The following is a 14,131-nucleotide window of genomic DNA, read 5'->3' as shown; positions in this document are numbered from 1 at the left end:
CACTCACGAAGGGTCAATCAAAACTTCCGGTAAACATTAATCGTTAGCAACTGATCAAGACCGATTGAACAGGTGCATTTTCGGTGATTTGATTTAGATCACCAAATGAGTTTACTGTCATGAAACTCAACGTCCAAATGTTTCCGTAGGTCAGCTTTAGGCATAAAAATACAGATGAAAAGTCCTTCTATAATAGAGAGATTCTTAATTCCTCCGAACTTGGTTATCATGGTCTGCGTTTAGTGAACTGTCCTGAAGGGAGTTGAAACACCAAACGTGTCGCTGGTGCAAAGAAGATGGAAGGAAACGGAAGTGTTTACGTTTTTTCATGCGTCCAGCTTCTTTTGTGGATTTACTGAGAAAGGAAACATGAAAATAAGATAAGTTAAATTCCACTATTTCATATGCCTCGTGTCGGTTTAGGTGCAATCAGAATTAAGGTTAGGTCAGCACAGAAAGACACAAGCCAGTAAGACATTTTTGAACGCAAAGTTCATCGGAGGCCAGAACAGGTTGGATAAAAGTACTAAGACTGTGAACGTGATTCAAAGCTCACCCTACCAAGTCAAGTGGATCACAGCCACCAAGTATCTACCACGCTGACCGTTTCTCCAGGTATGCGGCTTTGTAGTTGCTCCATTGTTTTTTACAAACACGCGTTGGTTTTATTACGAAGGTGTTTTTCCTTTACTCAAAGGCGGGATGGCAAGTGAAAACTGTATTTAACGTTGCAGGATTCAACGTTCTGGCAACCATCTTTTATAGACTTTTATGATCATTTATGGTCACACCGCTTTACTACTTTTACTGACCTTGAGAAGATGTTGGAAAAATGAATGGAATTATTCCAGACGTTTCATTCTCTAACCAGTTTGGACGTTCCATGGACTATGGTTACATGAATACGCCTCGGCCTGCAAGCGGCTGCTTCTGTATTTGCCTTCAAAATCTAGTGTACGGGTTTTTTGTTAATTCTAGACGCCTAGCATGCCATTATTTACAAACGACTATTCAGTTTTTATTCAACATCACCATGTGTTTCCATTTTCACTTTCTTCCCCTGCCTTCAATCCCTCCTCCCTCTTTTTCTATCCGGCCAATTGTGCTATCAATGTTTTGGGAAACACCGCCTGTTGGAATGATCTCGTCTGGGTGTCTGTGAATGTGTGCATACACCGAACAATATATAACTTGCATATTTGCAATGCGGAATGCGAAACTAATTTCTTGCACCTATTTAGCGAATCGGTTCCCGAAGACCAATCCACGCATGACGCAGTGGAAAGTGACTTGAACGTTGGCTATGGAAGCACTGGTTCTTTGGGCTCAAAAACTACTCGCAGTAGTTCAGCCCTGAAAGTCAGGTTTCAAACCCTGGCACATGCTGTTCGGTAAATGTTTTTATTCATGTTCAACCAACTTAAACAAACTGCCTTAAACATTCATGAAAGGATCGCATTCACATTTTACATTTCCCTTCGGACAAAGATCGATCAGGCTCTTTGACTGTTTTCAAATTAGTTTCTTTCCAATCGAGTAACAAGATTACTCCGAAATTCTAAAAGTTCTCCAGCGTTCATGAGTCCGCAAATCTTAAATAGGAAATGAATTTACATAACAGCGGAAGCTGTTTTGTATGAATAAATGAAATTCTGACGATCACAGCTTGGAATGAAGTGAATACATCGTGTTAACCCCTGAAATGTAAACAAGAGTACCTGTAACTTGTCAAGTGATAAGAGGGAATCAGCAGATCAATTGCAACGAACGATTCTGGAGAAAATTTGGGTTAGAAACTTACATTTCCTTGGCATATGACTGATTTCACCTCAAACTCGCCAAGGAAGACAGCAAACTGAACTGGTATTCTCATTCTGTGGCTTCGGTGGCCCGGGCTAAACTTTGTCAAGTGAGTAACCCCGAAAAAGGAGGAAATGAGGCAAACTGTAATAGCAAACTAAGCACCATAAAAGCGGTTTGCATGTGACATTTTTGCGACGAGGTTGGCTGAAATCACACTTTCTCATTAGCTGTGATTTACGCTTTTGAGTTAGCGGATGCCTCAGGTTATTTCCTCTGTGTGCATGCTTCTGCAGGCTTTTACCGGAAGTTTTGCTTGACCGCATGAATCGACATCAGAATTTCGTATTTGGTCGAAAGCATATTTTCCGTGTCCCTCATGAAGAGAACACTTGAGAGGTTACTACATGATTTCGACCGTCGCTAACTCACAAAAGTCAAACGAAGTACGGTCTAAAGCCTAGCAATATTTTGTGTCTGTGGCCAGTTTGGTACTTATTGGTTGTGGGCCTGTCCAACGATGGAAAGGCTTCTTCTATATCTGCGTTGAATTCAATCTTTCCTCAAGGAAATGTCGCAGCCAGTTCAAAGAGAACTGTATGATCCCCAAAGCATGAATGCACATGTAAAGATAGTTCCAAGTAGGTCACTTAGCTAATCTCAAGGAACCATGGTTTTAAAGGGATCGTTTGGTTACAGTAAAGTTTTATATTTAAATCTGTTTAGGAGAACTGAACTTCCTTAAATCTGTTGCCTCTAATTGCAGGTTTCCTAAACGCCTGACTTCTTCAAGAACAAACATTTCACTAGCAGTCTTCTTGGAAATTTGCGACGACTTGCACGCCGAAGCTCGTGCACCACATTGAATGCACATTAGATCGACCGAATTATTCACCCTCAATGGCGCGCGTCAGCGAACACGTGACATGCGACCTATGTCATGTGTCAGAAGTTCAGATGTCGGAGCAGATGAGCGTCTCAACTGCCGATAAGCTCCGGGTGACGCTTAGGTTCGACAATCCCGAATAAAAAACGGAAGGGTTGCGTTTAAAATTCTGCGATACTATTTACACAATGATAAGCGGATTTGCACAACAAACCACAGTTGTGCACGTTGGCAAAGTCAACAAGAGCACAAGTTTGTCACCAACCGGCACAATGCAGCGTCGACGTCCGCACACTTAAATAATTTGGGCGGAATGTTGACTCAGTAGTGTGCTGTTATCATACCTTCCGGCGACACTCTCTTGATTCTGAACTCACGAGTAAACAAATCAGGGCAGACTGGGAAAACGGGACAAGAACGCGCATGAGTAAGTAGGTCAGCCGCGTCCATTTACATCTATACATGCTAATACACAAGCGTTGGACGGGAGTTCTTTGCGGCAAAGTAGGGAGCGGGTACAAATGAGCAAAACATGTGGAGATCAAAAGTACATGAGAGAAGTAAGCAAATGAATGAGGGACTTATCATGAGGTCAATCTATTTTCAGCGAACTGATGCATGTGAAACCTGAGGGAGGCCACTATTCTTTATTGTTCATGTTCTCCTGGACGACATCATATTTGCCACCTAATTTGGGCGCATGCATTCTCCAGTCCGACGCTTGAACGAGACATGCTTCTGTCGCCAAGAGAGTTAGTGTTGACTTACGCCATTTTATCCATTGTTTGCTTTTCAGATCACATCTCAATCTGGCTGCTTCAGAAAGTTCCATTTTCCCAAATGTATCCCCTGAGCCGTCATCAGTCATCACTGACGATGGTAAGTTCATAAGAAGAGAATTTAGGTTGACAAATTCCCTACTGTACCGTCATCAAACACAATCTGGTTCAGCATCAAGCTAGAAGGATGTGAAAATTAAGTTTGTATCCTATGCGGGATTTTCTCTTCTAGCAGTAGTTGTCCAGAAAAACATTCTAGTGGATCAGCTTTGGAAGAAATCATTTATCGATCCTGGCTTTTCCAGAAGGCTGACAGTAGGCATCAGGCATTTTTTTTCGAACAATGAAACTTCGTGGCAGCTCAGTAACACACGGAAGCCTAATGATGATGAACTACGAAGACCACCTTTTTCGAACATGAAACTTCGTGGCAGCTCAGTAACACAGTACAACAACACTGCCTGTGTTGACTGAAACAGTTAGAAAAGTGTCTCAGGTTTGCACTTTAAAATGGTATGGTTGTCATAAATGTCTCATCCGCTTATCGTGTTTTTTTCGATCAATCCTGATTCTGGACTATTTTTTAACAACAAAATAAAGGTCAGGAAGGATTTTGTCCCCGGAATGACAACAACTGAAGCGAAAGAACTGTACAACGTGCATGAGAACCGTGTGGTTCGGTGTGAATCGTTAGGTTTCACAGATGTCCTTCAAACAAACAAACACTAGTTGTTCATATTTTGCTTTCAGTCACTTTTAGTCGCCATAGACTTTCTGTTCCGCTTCAACACCAGCGATGTCAAAGCTTGTGATGTACTTGAGCAGGTTTCCGTCGTGTAATAAGGCATCACTGGCCAAGCCATAAAAAGTATTTACTGATTAGTTATTCAGAGTTTAACAGGATAACAGGGACTCGTAGCACAAGTTTCATGTTCTCACAACAGTCTTCCGTCTTTAACTCACCATTTTGACCGTATAAGCAACCCTGCTGCATTTGGGGGTTACTAAAGAATTAAACTTCGTTGATGAGTGCAGAAAATAGGTGCGATCAGTGACAAAACTCGAAAATTGTTGTACAACTGCTACTGATTTTCTTGAAAGTATTTGTAGACCAGAAGACTACAGCCTTACTAAACTACTTCGCACGGAAGCCTAATGATGATGAACTACTAAGACCACCTGGTTTTGTCGACATGCCGGTGGTTTCCTCAGATCTGTCATAATGTTCCAAAGGGAGAGTTGCCGGTCAGCGAACTTTGAGAAACTAATTAACAACGGGCCATTTGAGTTTTAAAGTACATAGATATGCAAACATTCACAGATCCGCAATTCCAGGGTCCAAAAAATTTTGCTGCATGTTCTGCTCGTCTCAGCAGCAGACGAAATAAAATTGTCACCTTAGGCATCTCTCGGTGTCAGTTTACCGTACACATTGGATCCAATTTTTACTTTCCATAGGTTCAAATGTGGCACAAAGAAAAACGGATAAGCAATTCGCATGATCGTCTTCGTTAGAAACACTAAAAGTTAATTCGGGCATGCTTGAATTACTATCAAAAGACGTCAATGGTACTCGAGAATCCATACTCAGACAATTGTCGAAAAAGATTCATTCAGTTCCCTTGAATATTCTTGGCATAACTAAGGAGAAGCTTCTTACTGATCTGATTGCTTAGCTTTTTGTCGGATAAATGCAGTTCCCCAGAAATTACCGGTCAACTTATATTCTGGTTAAATCGAAACTTCAATGCAGCTCAGCAAATAGCACAGTCCAGCAATGACCAACTGCCAATCACACATCTCTGGATGCACTTTCGGTCGTTTAACCCAATTTGTTTGAGACTTTTTCAGGCCATGTGAATCAGATGGTTTGGTATGCTCCTCTATACCGGTCACTGGATCAGTTCTGGAGGGTCATTCAGTGTAAAATGCATTTTGCCAACACATATCTAATTAGCTGAAACGACCGTCATGTAAATTGATGATCCTCTACTCTTCAAAAGGAGAAACAACTGATTGCTTTGGCATTGCCTGAGTCCAGCGGTCGCCATTCCTGTTTGCTGAGTAGCTAGCGCCTATTTTTCATATCAAATGTATGGTAAAGCTGCAAAGTATTTTAACTTGGCTTTCTATTGGATTATTAAACTTCCTCGGTGAGTTTCGACTGCAAATAATGGTCGACAAATCGGTATTTCTACCCGTGTCGAAATAAAGTCCAGGATTCTTAAAAACCACACTGTTTTTTTTACTTACAATACAATCCGTATTTCAACACTTAGGTATGGAAAGCGCCGACGAGGGTTACAGGATGTTGACCAACACAGAGAAAAACGTAGTCCGATCGATCCGAAAAATCAAATTTTTCGTCGCTCGACGGAAATTCAAAGAAGCACTTCGCCCGTACGATGTCAAGGATGTAATTGAACAATACTCGGCTGGACATTTGGATATGCTTGGACGAATAAAAATATTACAAAGCAGGTACATATGCCACATGATGCATGCCTATTTATCCCAAGGCACTGAACTGCGTTCATTTTTAGAGTTGGAACATCGTGTTGCACAGTGTGTTTTCAGAACAAAGACAATGTTAGCGAACACAAGAGACCAAGATTGCCAAAAATATCCATAGGCTGTTTTTCTTCAGCATGCTTATTTATATCTAGGTTCGGGCGAAAATCTCGGCTGCTTCTTTCGGGCGACGGGCCTTTTTCGACCTCGAATTTTTGGTTTACGCATCATATTTTTCAAATAGGGTCACTGTGTACCTGTATGTTTTACCCCGTAATTGGGTTTAGTTCACCAGTTGCGTACAATTTGGGTAGAACGTGGGGTTGGTGGAAACAGAGGGAGTGTCAACTTGACGTACACTAAGAAGGGTGGAGCGTGTCTTGGGCCGGTGAAGAGTTCTCAGCAGCGCTGTCAGTAGTGCGTTGCTTCAAGGAAATAAACTGCAATCTCTCGAATATCGTCCCAACTGAAAGATGAGTAAGGTCTTGCGCAGTTAAATCAGTTGAATCTTCAGCAGAAGGTCAGGCGTCTTCCATGTGAGTATAATTTTTTGGATTCAGTTTGCTACAATGCTCGCAATGAGTTCATTACATGCATTTAGTTTTCAATCTGACGTGGGGCTTTGGGGATATAAGAATATACCAGTTGGAAAAAAACACTATAGCAAGAGAAAAGTAGACATGGCTTACATGGGAAATCAGTGGACGCATAACGGGGAGGGTAAGAAAAAATGTCATATGGACAAGCAGTTTCCAACGGTAATGCCAGATTAGACATGAGATCTAGTTATTTACACAGATTTGGCTGCATTCGTCTAGTGGCTTCAAATTCAGTGAATTGTACCAGATAATGATTGCACTGTCCGTTAAGACGTTGGAGGTAAATGCAAACGAGTTTGTTGGCGGTTTAGCACAAGTTGGTGCAAGAGCATTGTTAAAGTGTCCACCAACCCTTGTTTGCAGCCTTTGCTTTTTCATCCTGTAGAGTTTTTACACAGATGTACTGACAAGGATTTGTAAAGAGGAAATGGCATGAGTCTCGTGCTCATCCAAGCTTGATTCCGGCAGGTTTTGTGCAGGAGAAACATGCTATGTATGCTTAGTGATACGCTCTACTGAGCTGCAACAACCTATTCGGGAAAACATTACTTTACACATAAAACAAGGACCTCTTCTTTCCAAAAGGAAGAATTTTGAACGCGACCAAGGAAAATTCGATGTGCTCCATTGAACGGAGTCTGGACAAGCGTTTACCTCTGTCCTGTTTGGGAGAAATGTTGGATCCAAGTTAGCTTGTGAAACACGGCAGATTTCGGCGCACCATTTCCTCGGTTTTTAGATGCAAACCAATGGATTAGAATAAGCTTTCCACGTTCGCTTTACTCGCGAACCAACTAGTAGCATGGCAGCGCTTCATTTACTTAGGTAGAATATCCACCTGTTTGGCCGAACTCATCAAAACACCAGGTGTGTAGTTTCGTGCTTGAATGGTTTTAGGAAGTTCAGTTTTTTACAGGCAGTATGAAAATATCAGCATGCAATGTTTTCAAATATTTTTGATACAGGCAAATGCCCGTTTTTATGCATAGAATGAACAGACATTCGATACGTTCAGCTGGAAAACTCACCGCATGGGTATTTTCACACACTAGATCGTTTCAAGTGGCACAGTTTTACAAAATAAACACACGGCAAATAAGAAAGTGTGATTTCCAGTTATTTTGAAGTTGCCAATTTTGAAATCGAAGATTTCTAACAGACCATATACTGTTGATCCAGATCTGGCAAGTTTGATCTCGTTTCTTACAGTCTTGTCGTATCTATCCTGAATGTCTTTTCCGAGGGGCAGTTTGGTTGCTCTGGAGCGTATTGATATGTCAGCGTGCACTTCGATAACTTAAATTTAGTGCATCTATCAAACACAGGTCGCAGTTACTTCAGCGCCGTGCACAAAGACAGATCAGAACAGACCACCGGTAAAGAACATCCCATTTGATAGCACTGTGCTGTCCTACAAAGTTTTTGCTGTTGATACAGTGCTATCGCAACCGTTCTGACACATTCAACAGCTGTCGTGCACTTTATAGCTAATAAAAGTTCCGTTAGGCATTCGTCTTTGCAAACCAGACAGAGATTCAAAAAGTGCCGGGGAATCACAGATGTTATTGAATTTCAAGTTGAAATATTCTTGAGGCCCTGGACCTCTATTCGTTTGGGGAATAGCCACGAAGTAGCATTACGAACATGAAGTCGGGAACTCAGTAAAAATACATGCGAAATAATAATTCTATGAGTTGTCTTATATTCGAATTCTATTAAGCTTCCGGGACAGACGGACTGGTAGCCATCACACACCCATCAAACCAAATGTTCAACCAGCATTCCTGGTGATCCCAGATTTCGCTAGTTTTTCATCTGTCGAAAATGTTCCTGACTTTACCGAGCAACATTTCGAAACTTCGGTACGTCTTACTTATCAATTTTTAACAGTCCCTTGACAAATATGAAAACAATTTTTATATTGTGTAGAACTGCGTTTTACGCTGGTATGCCAACTTTAATGTAACTTAACCTTTCCATCACGGGCACAATTTATGAATGCACTCGTGTTTCACTAAGTGTAATGTATCCATACTGAGAATAAAGTGTAAATGTTTTCCTTCAAACTGAATGAACGTCAATCGAACAAACAAAATTGGTCTCATACACTGTATATGTGTTCAGCATGCCGAAATGTTTACCCTCCTACTGACTGTAGACAGGGTTTAAAGGGTAAAAGTTTGCCCTTGAATATCTGATCCGGCGAACGTCACTATATCACACAAAGTTTAGGGATAAAAACGCACACTTGGGGCTCTCCGCTCCATGGGAATTCGCAAGGTGGGTGTAATTACAGCTGGGTACCGAACCCTTGGTCAGTATTTTTAGGCTGCTTTCCGAAACTCACGAGCCAGCTAACTGGCCTTATCTGGCTTGGACTTCATACCTTACTTTTTTTTTGCCACTGTCCTCTCAGTCAGTGCTCTTTTTATGGCCCTCTATTCAGCAATTCCATTCGGCCAAAAAGGTGTAATATATTTAGGAATATGAGGTGGTCAGAATCCCCACAATGAAATTAAATTTTCGAAATCCACGACGTGTCTCTGATGGACAAAAACAGACAGGCAATTGGTTCAGAGTACCAGTTCAAACTTTTGAGCCGCATCCAGGAATCTTAGGGTTCAACGATGCATCAGAATTTTTTCACCAGAGGTATGATTGCTTGGGTGGACAATGAAATTTGGTGAGTTGCAAAAATATGGGTGCTGATTATGATGGTTTTTGGTGTGAGCACATACGCAAAATTTTGACGTAAAAAGTTTTATTCCACTCGCAAAGTTTTGCAGCTAAAAGCAGTGTGCGGTCAAGGAGCAGCAAATACGAAGACTCTATGCAATCATTCAAAATCCAAACTATAGTTATGGGGAGATCTTTTTCTTGGAAAATATGTGAGTGGTTTCCATACTGAGGCTTCATGTTTTGACAAAGAGATTTTGTCCACTGTTTGATGTGCTACCTTATCAAATGAATATACATTTCGTGGCTACACAGCGTCAAAACATACTGGAATTTTATATTGCCACCGCATCATGTGATACCATGGCAAATCAACAGCTAATCAAGATACAGTGGCTTAGGATGGGTGCAAAGATTAAAAACACGCTGTGCTTTTATCAATTGCAGGCTGGATCGAATTCTCGGACGAAGTAGCGCAAAGGAGGATCTCTCGCCAGAATCTCAGGTTACCTTATCTTCAAGAATCATAAAAATTGAGCAAAAAGTGAGAATTTAGTTTATATTTTTCACCGTATGTTAACTAATATGCTTTATCTTCTTGAGCGTTTATTGGTCGACTTTCTGTAGTTGGGCGGTTACTCAGGAACAGTATTCTGCTATGAGCTTGGCAAACATGGTTTTCATCCACAAAGGAAAATGTCGGTAGCTCAGGTAGCGTAAATGGTCGTTGTCTTATTTGCTGAGCTGGGCAATTTGATTGCAATCGTTTCACCAGTGCGCTCCCCAATAACGCACTAATTATGTCACCTCGATTGGTGATGAAACGTTTGAAATCAAATTGCCCAGCTCAGCGAACAAGCCAACGACCATGGTTTTTATCCGTCTATTGAGGAACTCTGTACGATTTGGCAGTGCAACCGAATAAATGGTCACATTGCCACGGCTAATTCATCTGGAAATATCTCGACACATCTATTGGGTGTCACAATATTTATCTTCCGTTTATTATCAATGAAAACTAATGAATTAGCTTTTCAGGGTGTACTTAGTTCGCAGATTATTCGGGCAGCATCATCGCTGGTGAGTTGCCGGAATGTTTTCTCTGATTGGTCATCAATCGTCGTAGAGGACCTGGTAACTGCCAAGCATTTGTAGTTTCGCTGTTGCATTTCCTAGTGAGCACGGATGTTTTAAATCCAGAGTTACAAACGTCTTTAGATGCATTAGCTCATACCGCTTATTATTTATTTCTCCGTGAAGATATCTACAACTACCGTGGTACGCCCGTTTCCATACTGTTAAAGGTGGATGTAGATATTTCTGCCTAATACCACTCAGTTAGTAAGTTATGAATGAAATAGCGCAATTTAACAGGTTAATGGAGTTGGGAACACCTATGATATGTACTGTTTATCAGGTGACCGCTGATCTGTTTACCGAACGTGGTATTTAACATCCATACGTTTTGTCACCAAAAAAGGAAGACCCAATCAGCGCTCGTATGCACTTAAAAGCTCATTGATGGTGTTTCCTTGATTTGTGTTGAAACGTCTCAAACTTGATAGCCTAGCTCCGCTAACAGACCAACAGTCATCCGACCAAAAATCATTAAACTTACCTGCATGCAGTAGCATGATGCGAGCAGGTTCGTATGTGCGACTTTGTCCGATCGGATAGAGAGAGCGTACTTTGATGCAGTTAGTGTACCATGCACATTGAGTTCTTGATTGTTGCTTCCTTTGACAGAATCAGGTGGAGTTTGGGCGAGACAAATTTTACCACAAAAATTTCAAATGTGGCCCGTTTTTTTCTTGGGGTCCATTGTTTCCAGCTTATGTGAGAATGGTGTCATTTGGAAAGCACTTTGAACACAAGCTACTAATTTTCGAAGCAGTAGTACAACAGTTCGGCAACTGAGTGGAGCCTCCCACCTGTGAACCCGGATTGCCGGCAGTAGAATATAGTGCACTTATTTTTTTTAATAGTGTGCATCAGATTTGGCCGCAACAGCAAGATGATGACAGCTTTTTCCCCTACCAGATCCATAATATGCAGCAATTTATGTTCATATGCCCAGATTGCCACTCTTCATACAGCCTGACTCCAAGAATTATACAGTATCAAGAGAATTTTGGAGGCGGATCACTACCACATATGCCTCCGTATGCTTGGAAACGATCCACGTCATTTAAGGCAAATGTGAGGTCTGATTTTCCGGTTTTTCATCAGCTATTCGATGCCTTAATTAGGATTTTCGTGTCCGGAAAGATATCGTCCTGAGTTCAGCGTGACCTGAATGGGGCCAGATTAATGGATGCACAGAAACCAACATCGTTCTAAGCAGACAGTTTACCGTGGATCCGCATGAATCCTTACAATGATCTGAACATGTGTCCCTTTACTTTATTCTCACTTTGCTCTCACTTCTCTCGTCAGACACTTTGAAGCTCAAGTCACGGATAGTACATAACGTAGTAGCTGTTTCAATTCAGCTTACTGAGACATCATAGCAGTGACTATCCGTGTTCCTTCAAGGTCCCATTACAGGAGGATAGCAGGCTGATATGATGGTGAGCAAAGTGCAGTCATATACGTCATCCAACGTGAAAGATGTAGTACCCCAGTCTATGAGCAAGTCATCGGAACGCGAATGAATTTGCTAACCGAGTGCATTGGCCAAATATCGGACGTGAATGAACAGGCTATGGGCACAAGTTTTAACAAACAAATGTCCACGAAAGACATATGGGGAGAGCGGGAACTTGAGGAGTCAGCGTTCAATACTACAAATGCCCTATCAGGTCATTCGGCGGTACTGCCGTATATGTCACCTAAATATCCACGGCAGTATCAACCGGCCGTTCAGCTAAATAGCCACATTGGCAGCTCAGATGAGTAGTTTTTCCTTTAGGATGTATCATTCTGTTTATGTTGCTATGGCATAACATGAGGTGTCTGGACACCATGCCGACGGAAGCACACAATGGACATACTCAGATATTCTTGTGGCCAGGTCATTTCGAAGTAGAGATGGGTTGTCCAATTAGAGCCACAAAAGGAGCCTTGATTTGAGCGGTAAGTTAAATGAAATACAAGAGGTACGTCCAACTCTCGATAAAAAGAATCAACCCAGTTTTATGCATCTGCAAGCAGTCTTAGATTTCTAACTTTCCAACCACATGAATCTTAGTGCTTGGATATTAGAAAATATTTCCAACCACATTTTCCGGACGATGAATCTTAGTGCTTGGATATTAGAAAATTCAATCACTTCTATGAGTACGGGTAACACAGTGTTAAGAATTCAGCATCACAGAGTGTTGAGGTAAAAAGATATCGCCTGGCCAGTTTTAGAACATTAAACTAACTATTCCGTAGTCCGTAATGTAACTTTGATGGAGTGCCTTTGGTTTTGCACCGCTATTTTGATGTTTGCTGTTTCCGAATTAGGCTGATCAAAATGCGCTTGATTGTAGAGTTGTTTAGGGGACTCTTCATGAGATGCTTATGTTTCAGTTACTTGAACGTCCCAATCAAGTATGAAAAATCTTTGTTTACTTCAAACATTATGTACAGGTCAGCAACATTGAAGCTAAGCTGAACGCACTACTTAACTGCTACTTGGAGAGACAACCCACTGTATATCCTCATAATGGGTCCAGACCAGACTGTTTGACTGCCGGAATCCGTCCAAGGCAATCCGACTGTCTTGATGTGGGACCAACTTTCAGCTGTGTGAATCCACAGCACAGAGTCTCGGATCATAGACCGGTGGAACCAAAGCAGCAAATTGTTTCCGATGGCAAACAACCACCCGAGAATGTCGAAGATTCAACTAATGATGGTTCGGTCGAAGGCGGGAACGTTATACGAAGATGTATGATTAAGTCGCCAACAGAACATAAGCTTAGGGAATCTTCTGAGGATGCCACAGTTCTGAGAACGAGCGCGTCATCCAGCTGCCATCCTAAATCAGCTGCTCACGCCAACACCCTGCCCATCAGAAGGTCGATGAAAACTGATCCGATAGCAGGCCGCAATACCAGGGTCCATTTTTCCATTTCAAATTCAGACCAACAACCCACAACATCGGTGGATTCTGAATGATACATTCAAAATCCGCCTGTGAACACCAGACTTTTTTCTATGACATAATCATCTCAGCCGCGGTTGTAACGTCTGGCGCCGTAAATGTCTTTCCAATTACTTCATCGGTAGTTCACCAGATTTCCGTGAATCGTAGACTATTTCCTCATTTCTTTATACGCAAGTTGGTTGAAGACATGGTCGTTCCACTCAAATTCAGCCAAAAATAAAGCTTCTCAACCCACTCACTTATGAATCAGAGTGAAATGCTCACAGAACTTTTGTACATCTTACCTTTCCAGTCGCATTAACGTGCCAGGAACTTTTATTCTATTCTCTCGTAACAAAAGAACAGTGATTTGGAGGAAAAAACGATTGAAATATAACTGTTTTGCATGAATTTTTTTCGAATATTTCCAGACACCATTCCAAGAAACAACAAAACGCAATTCTACCAGAGTACACATAAAAATGTTAAGGGGAGCGCCCTTGAAAATTAGAGTATTTTTATCTCCGGAACTGCTTATTCAAACCTAGTTACTATTCATACCAAGTGCACCTTTGGACAGGCCTCCTTTTTATGTAGTATGACTGAAAAGTGCTTTAGGTGTACCAGCTTTCGTAACCCAAAGGATTACTTTCGTTTATCAGCCTATCGGGGCTGGGTTTTCAGCAGAGTGATGTCAGGTATTTTCTAGTTCAAATCCTTGCAGACTAGATGGACTTCCTCGTAGTCAGCAGCGTACCGTTATTCTCACCTACACAGCGTTGCATACAAGCCACCTTAAGCCCCC

General features: G+C 41.6%; 3 protein-coding genes across 3 annotated transcripts in view; 2 read left to right on the top strand and 1 right to left on the bottom strand.

Annotated features, from left to right (window-relative positions):
- Positions 1-1,392, top strand: part of T265_14426 (hypothetical protein) — a gene marked incomplete at both ends in the record, with an annotated part of 23,723 nt that extends 22,331 nt beyond the window's left edge. Inside the window, one exon of the mRNA XM_009173566.1 lies at positions 1,242-1,392. Coding sequence (XP_009171830.1) covers positions 1,242-1,392 — 151 coding nt within the window. The remainder of the gene's footprint in view (positions 1-1,241) is intronic.
- Positions 1-14,131, bottom strand: part of T265_07906 (hypothetical protein) — a gene marked incomplete at both ends in the record, with an annotated part of 41,341 nt that overhangs the window by 6,608 nt on the left and 20,602 nt on the right. The window lies entirely within an intron of this gene.
- The window catches only part of T265_14427 (hypothetical protein), a gene marked incomplete at both ends in the record, with an annotated part of 13,115 nt that continues 4,740 nt past the window's right edge, over positions 5,757-14,131 (top strand). Inside the window, 2 exons of the mRNA XM_009173565.1 lie at positions 5,757-5,946; positions 9,699-9,795. Coding sequence (XP_009171829.1) covers positions 5,774-5,946; positions 9,699-9,795 — 270 coding nt within the window. The remainder of the gene's footprint in view (positions 5,947-9,698; positions 9,796-14,131) is intronic.

Source organism: Opisthorchis viverrini (assembly GCF_000715545.1).
Source record: "Opisthorchis viverrini unplaced genomic scaffold opera_v5_195, whole genome shotgun sequence".
In the NCBI taxonomy this organism is placed as follows: domain Eukaryota; kingdom Metazoa; phylum Platyhelminthes; class Trematoda; order Opisthorchiida; family Opisthorchiidae; genus Opisthorchis; species Opisthorchis viverrini.
This window is presented reverse-complemented; position numbering and strand designations above follow the sequence as displayed.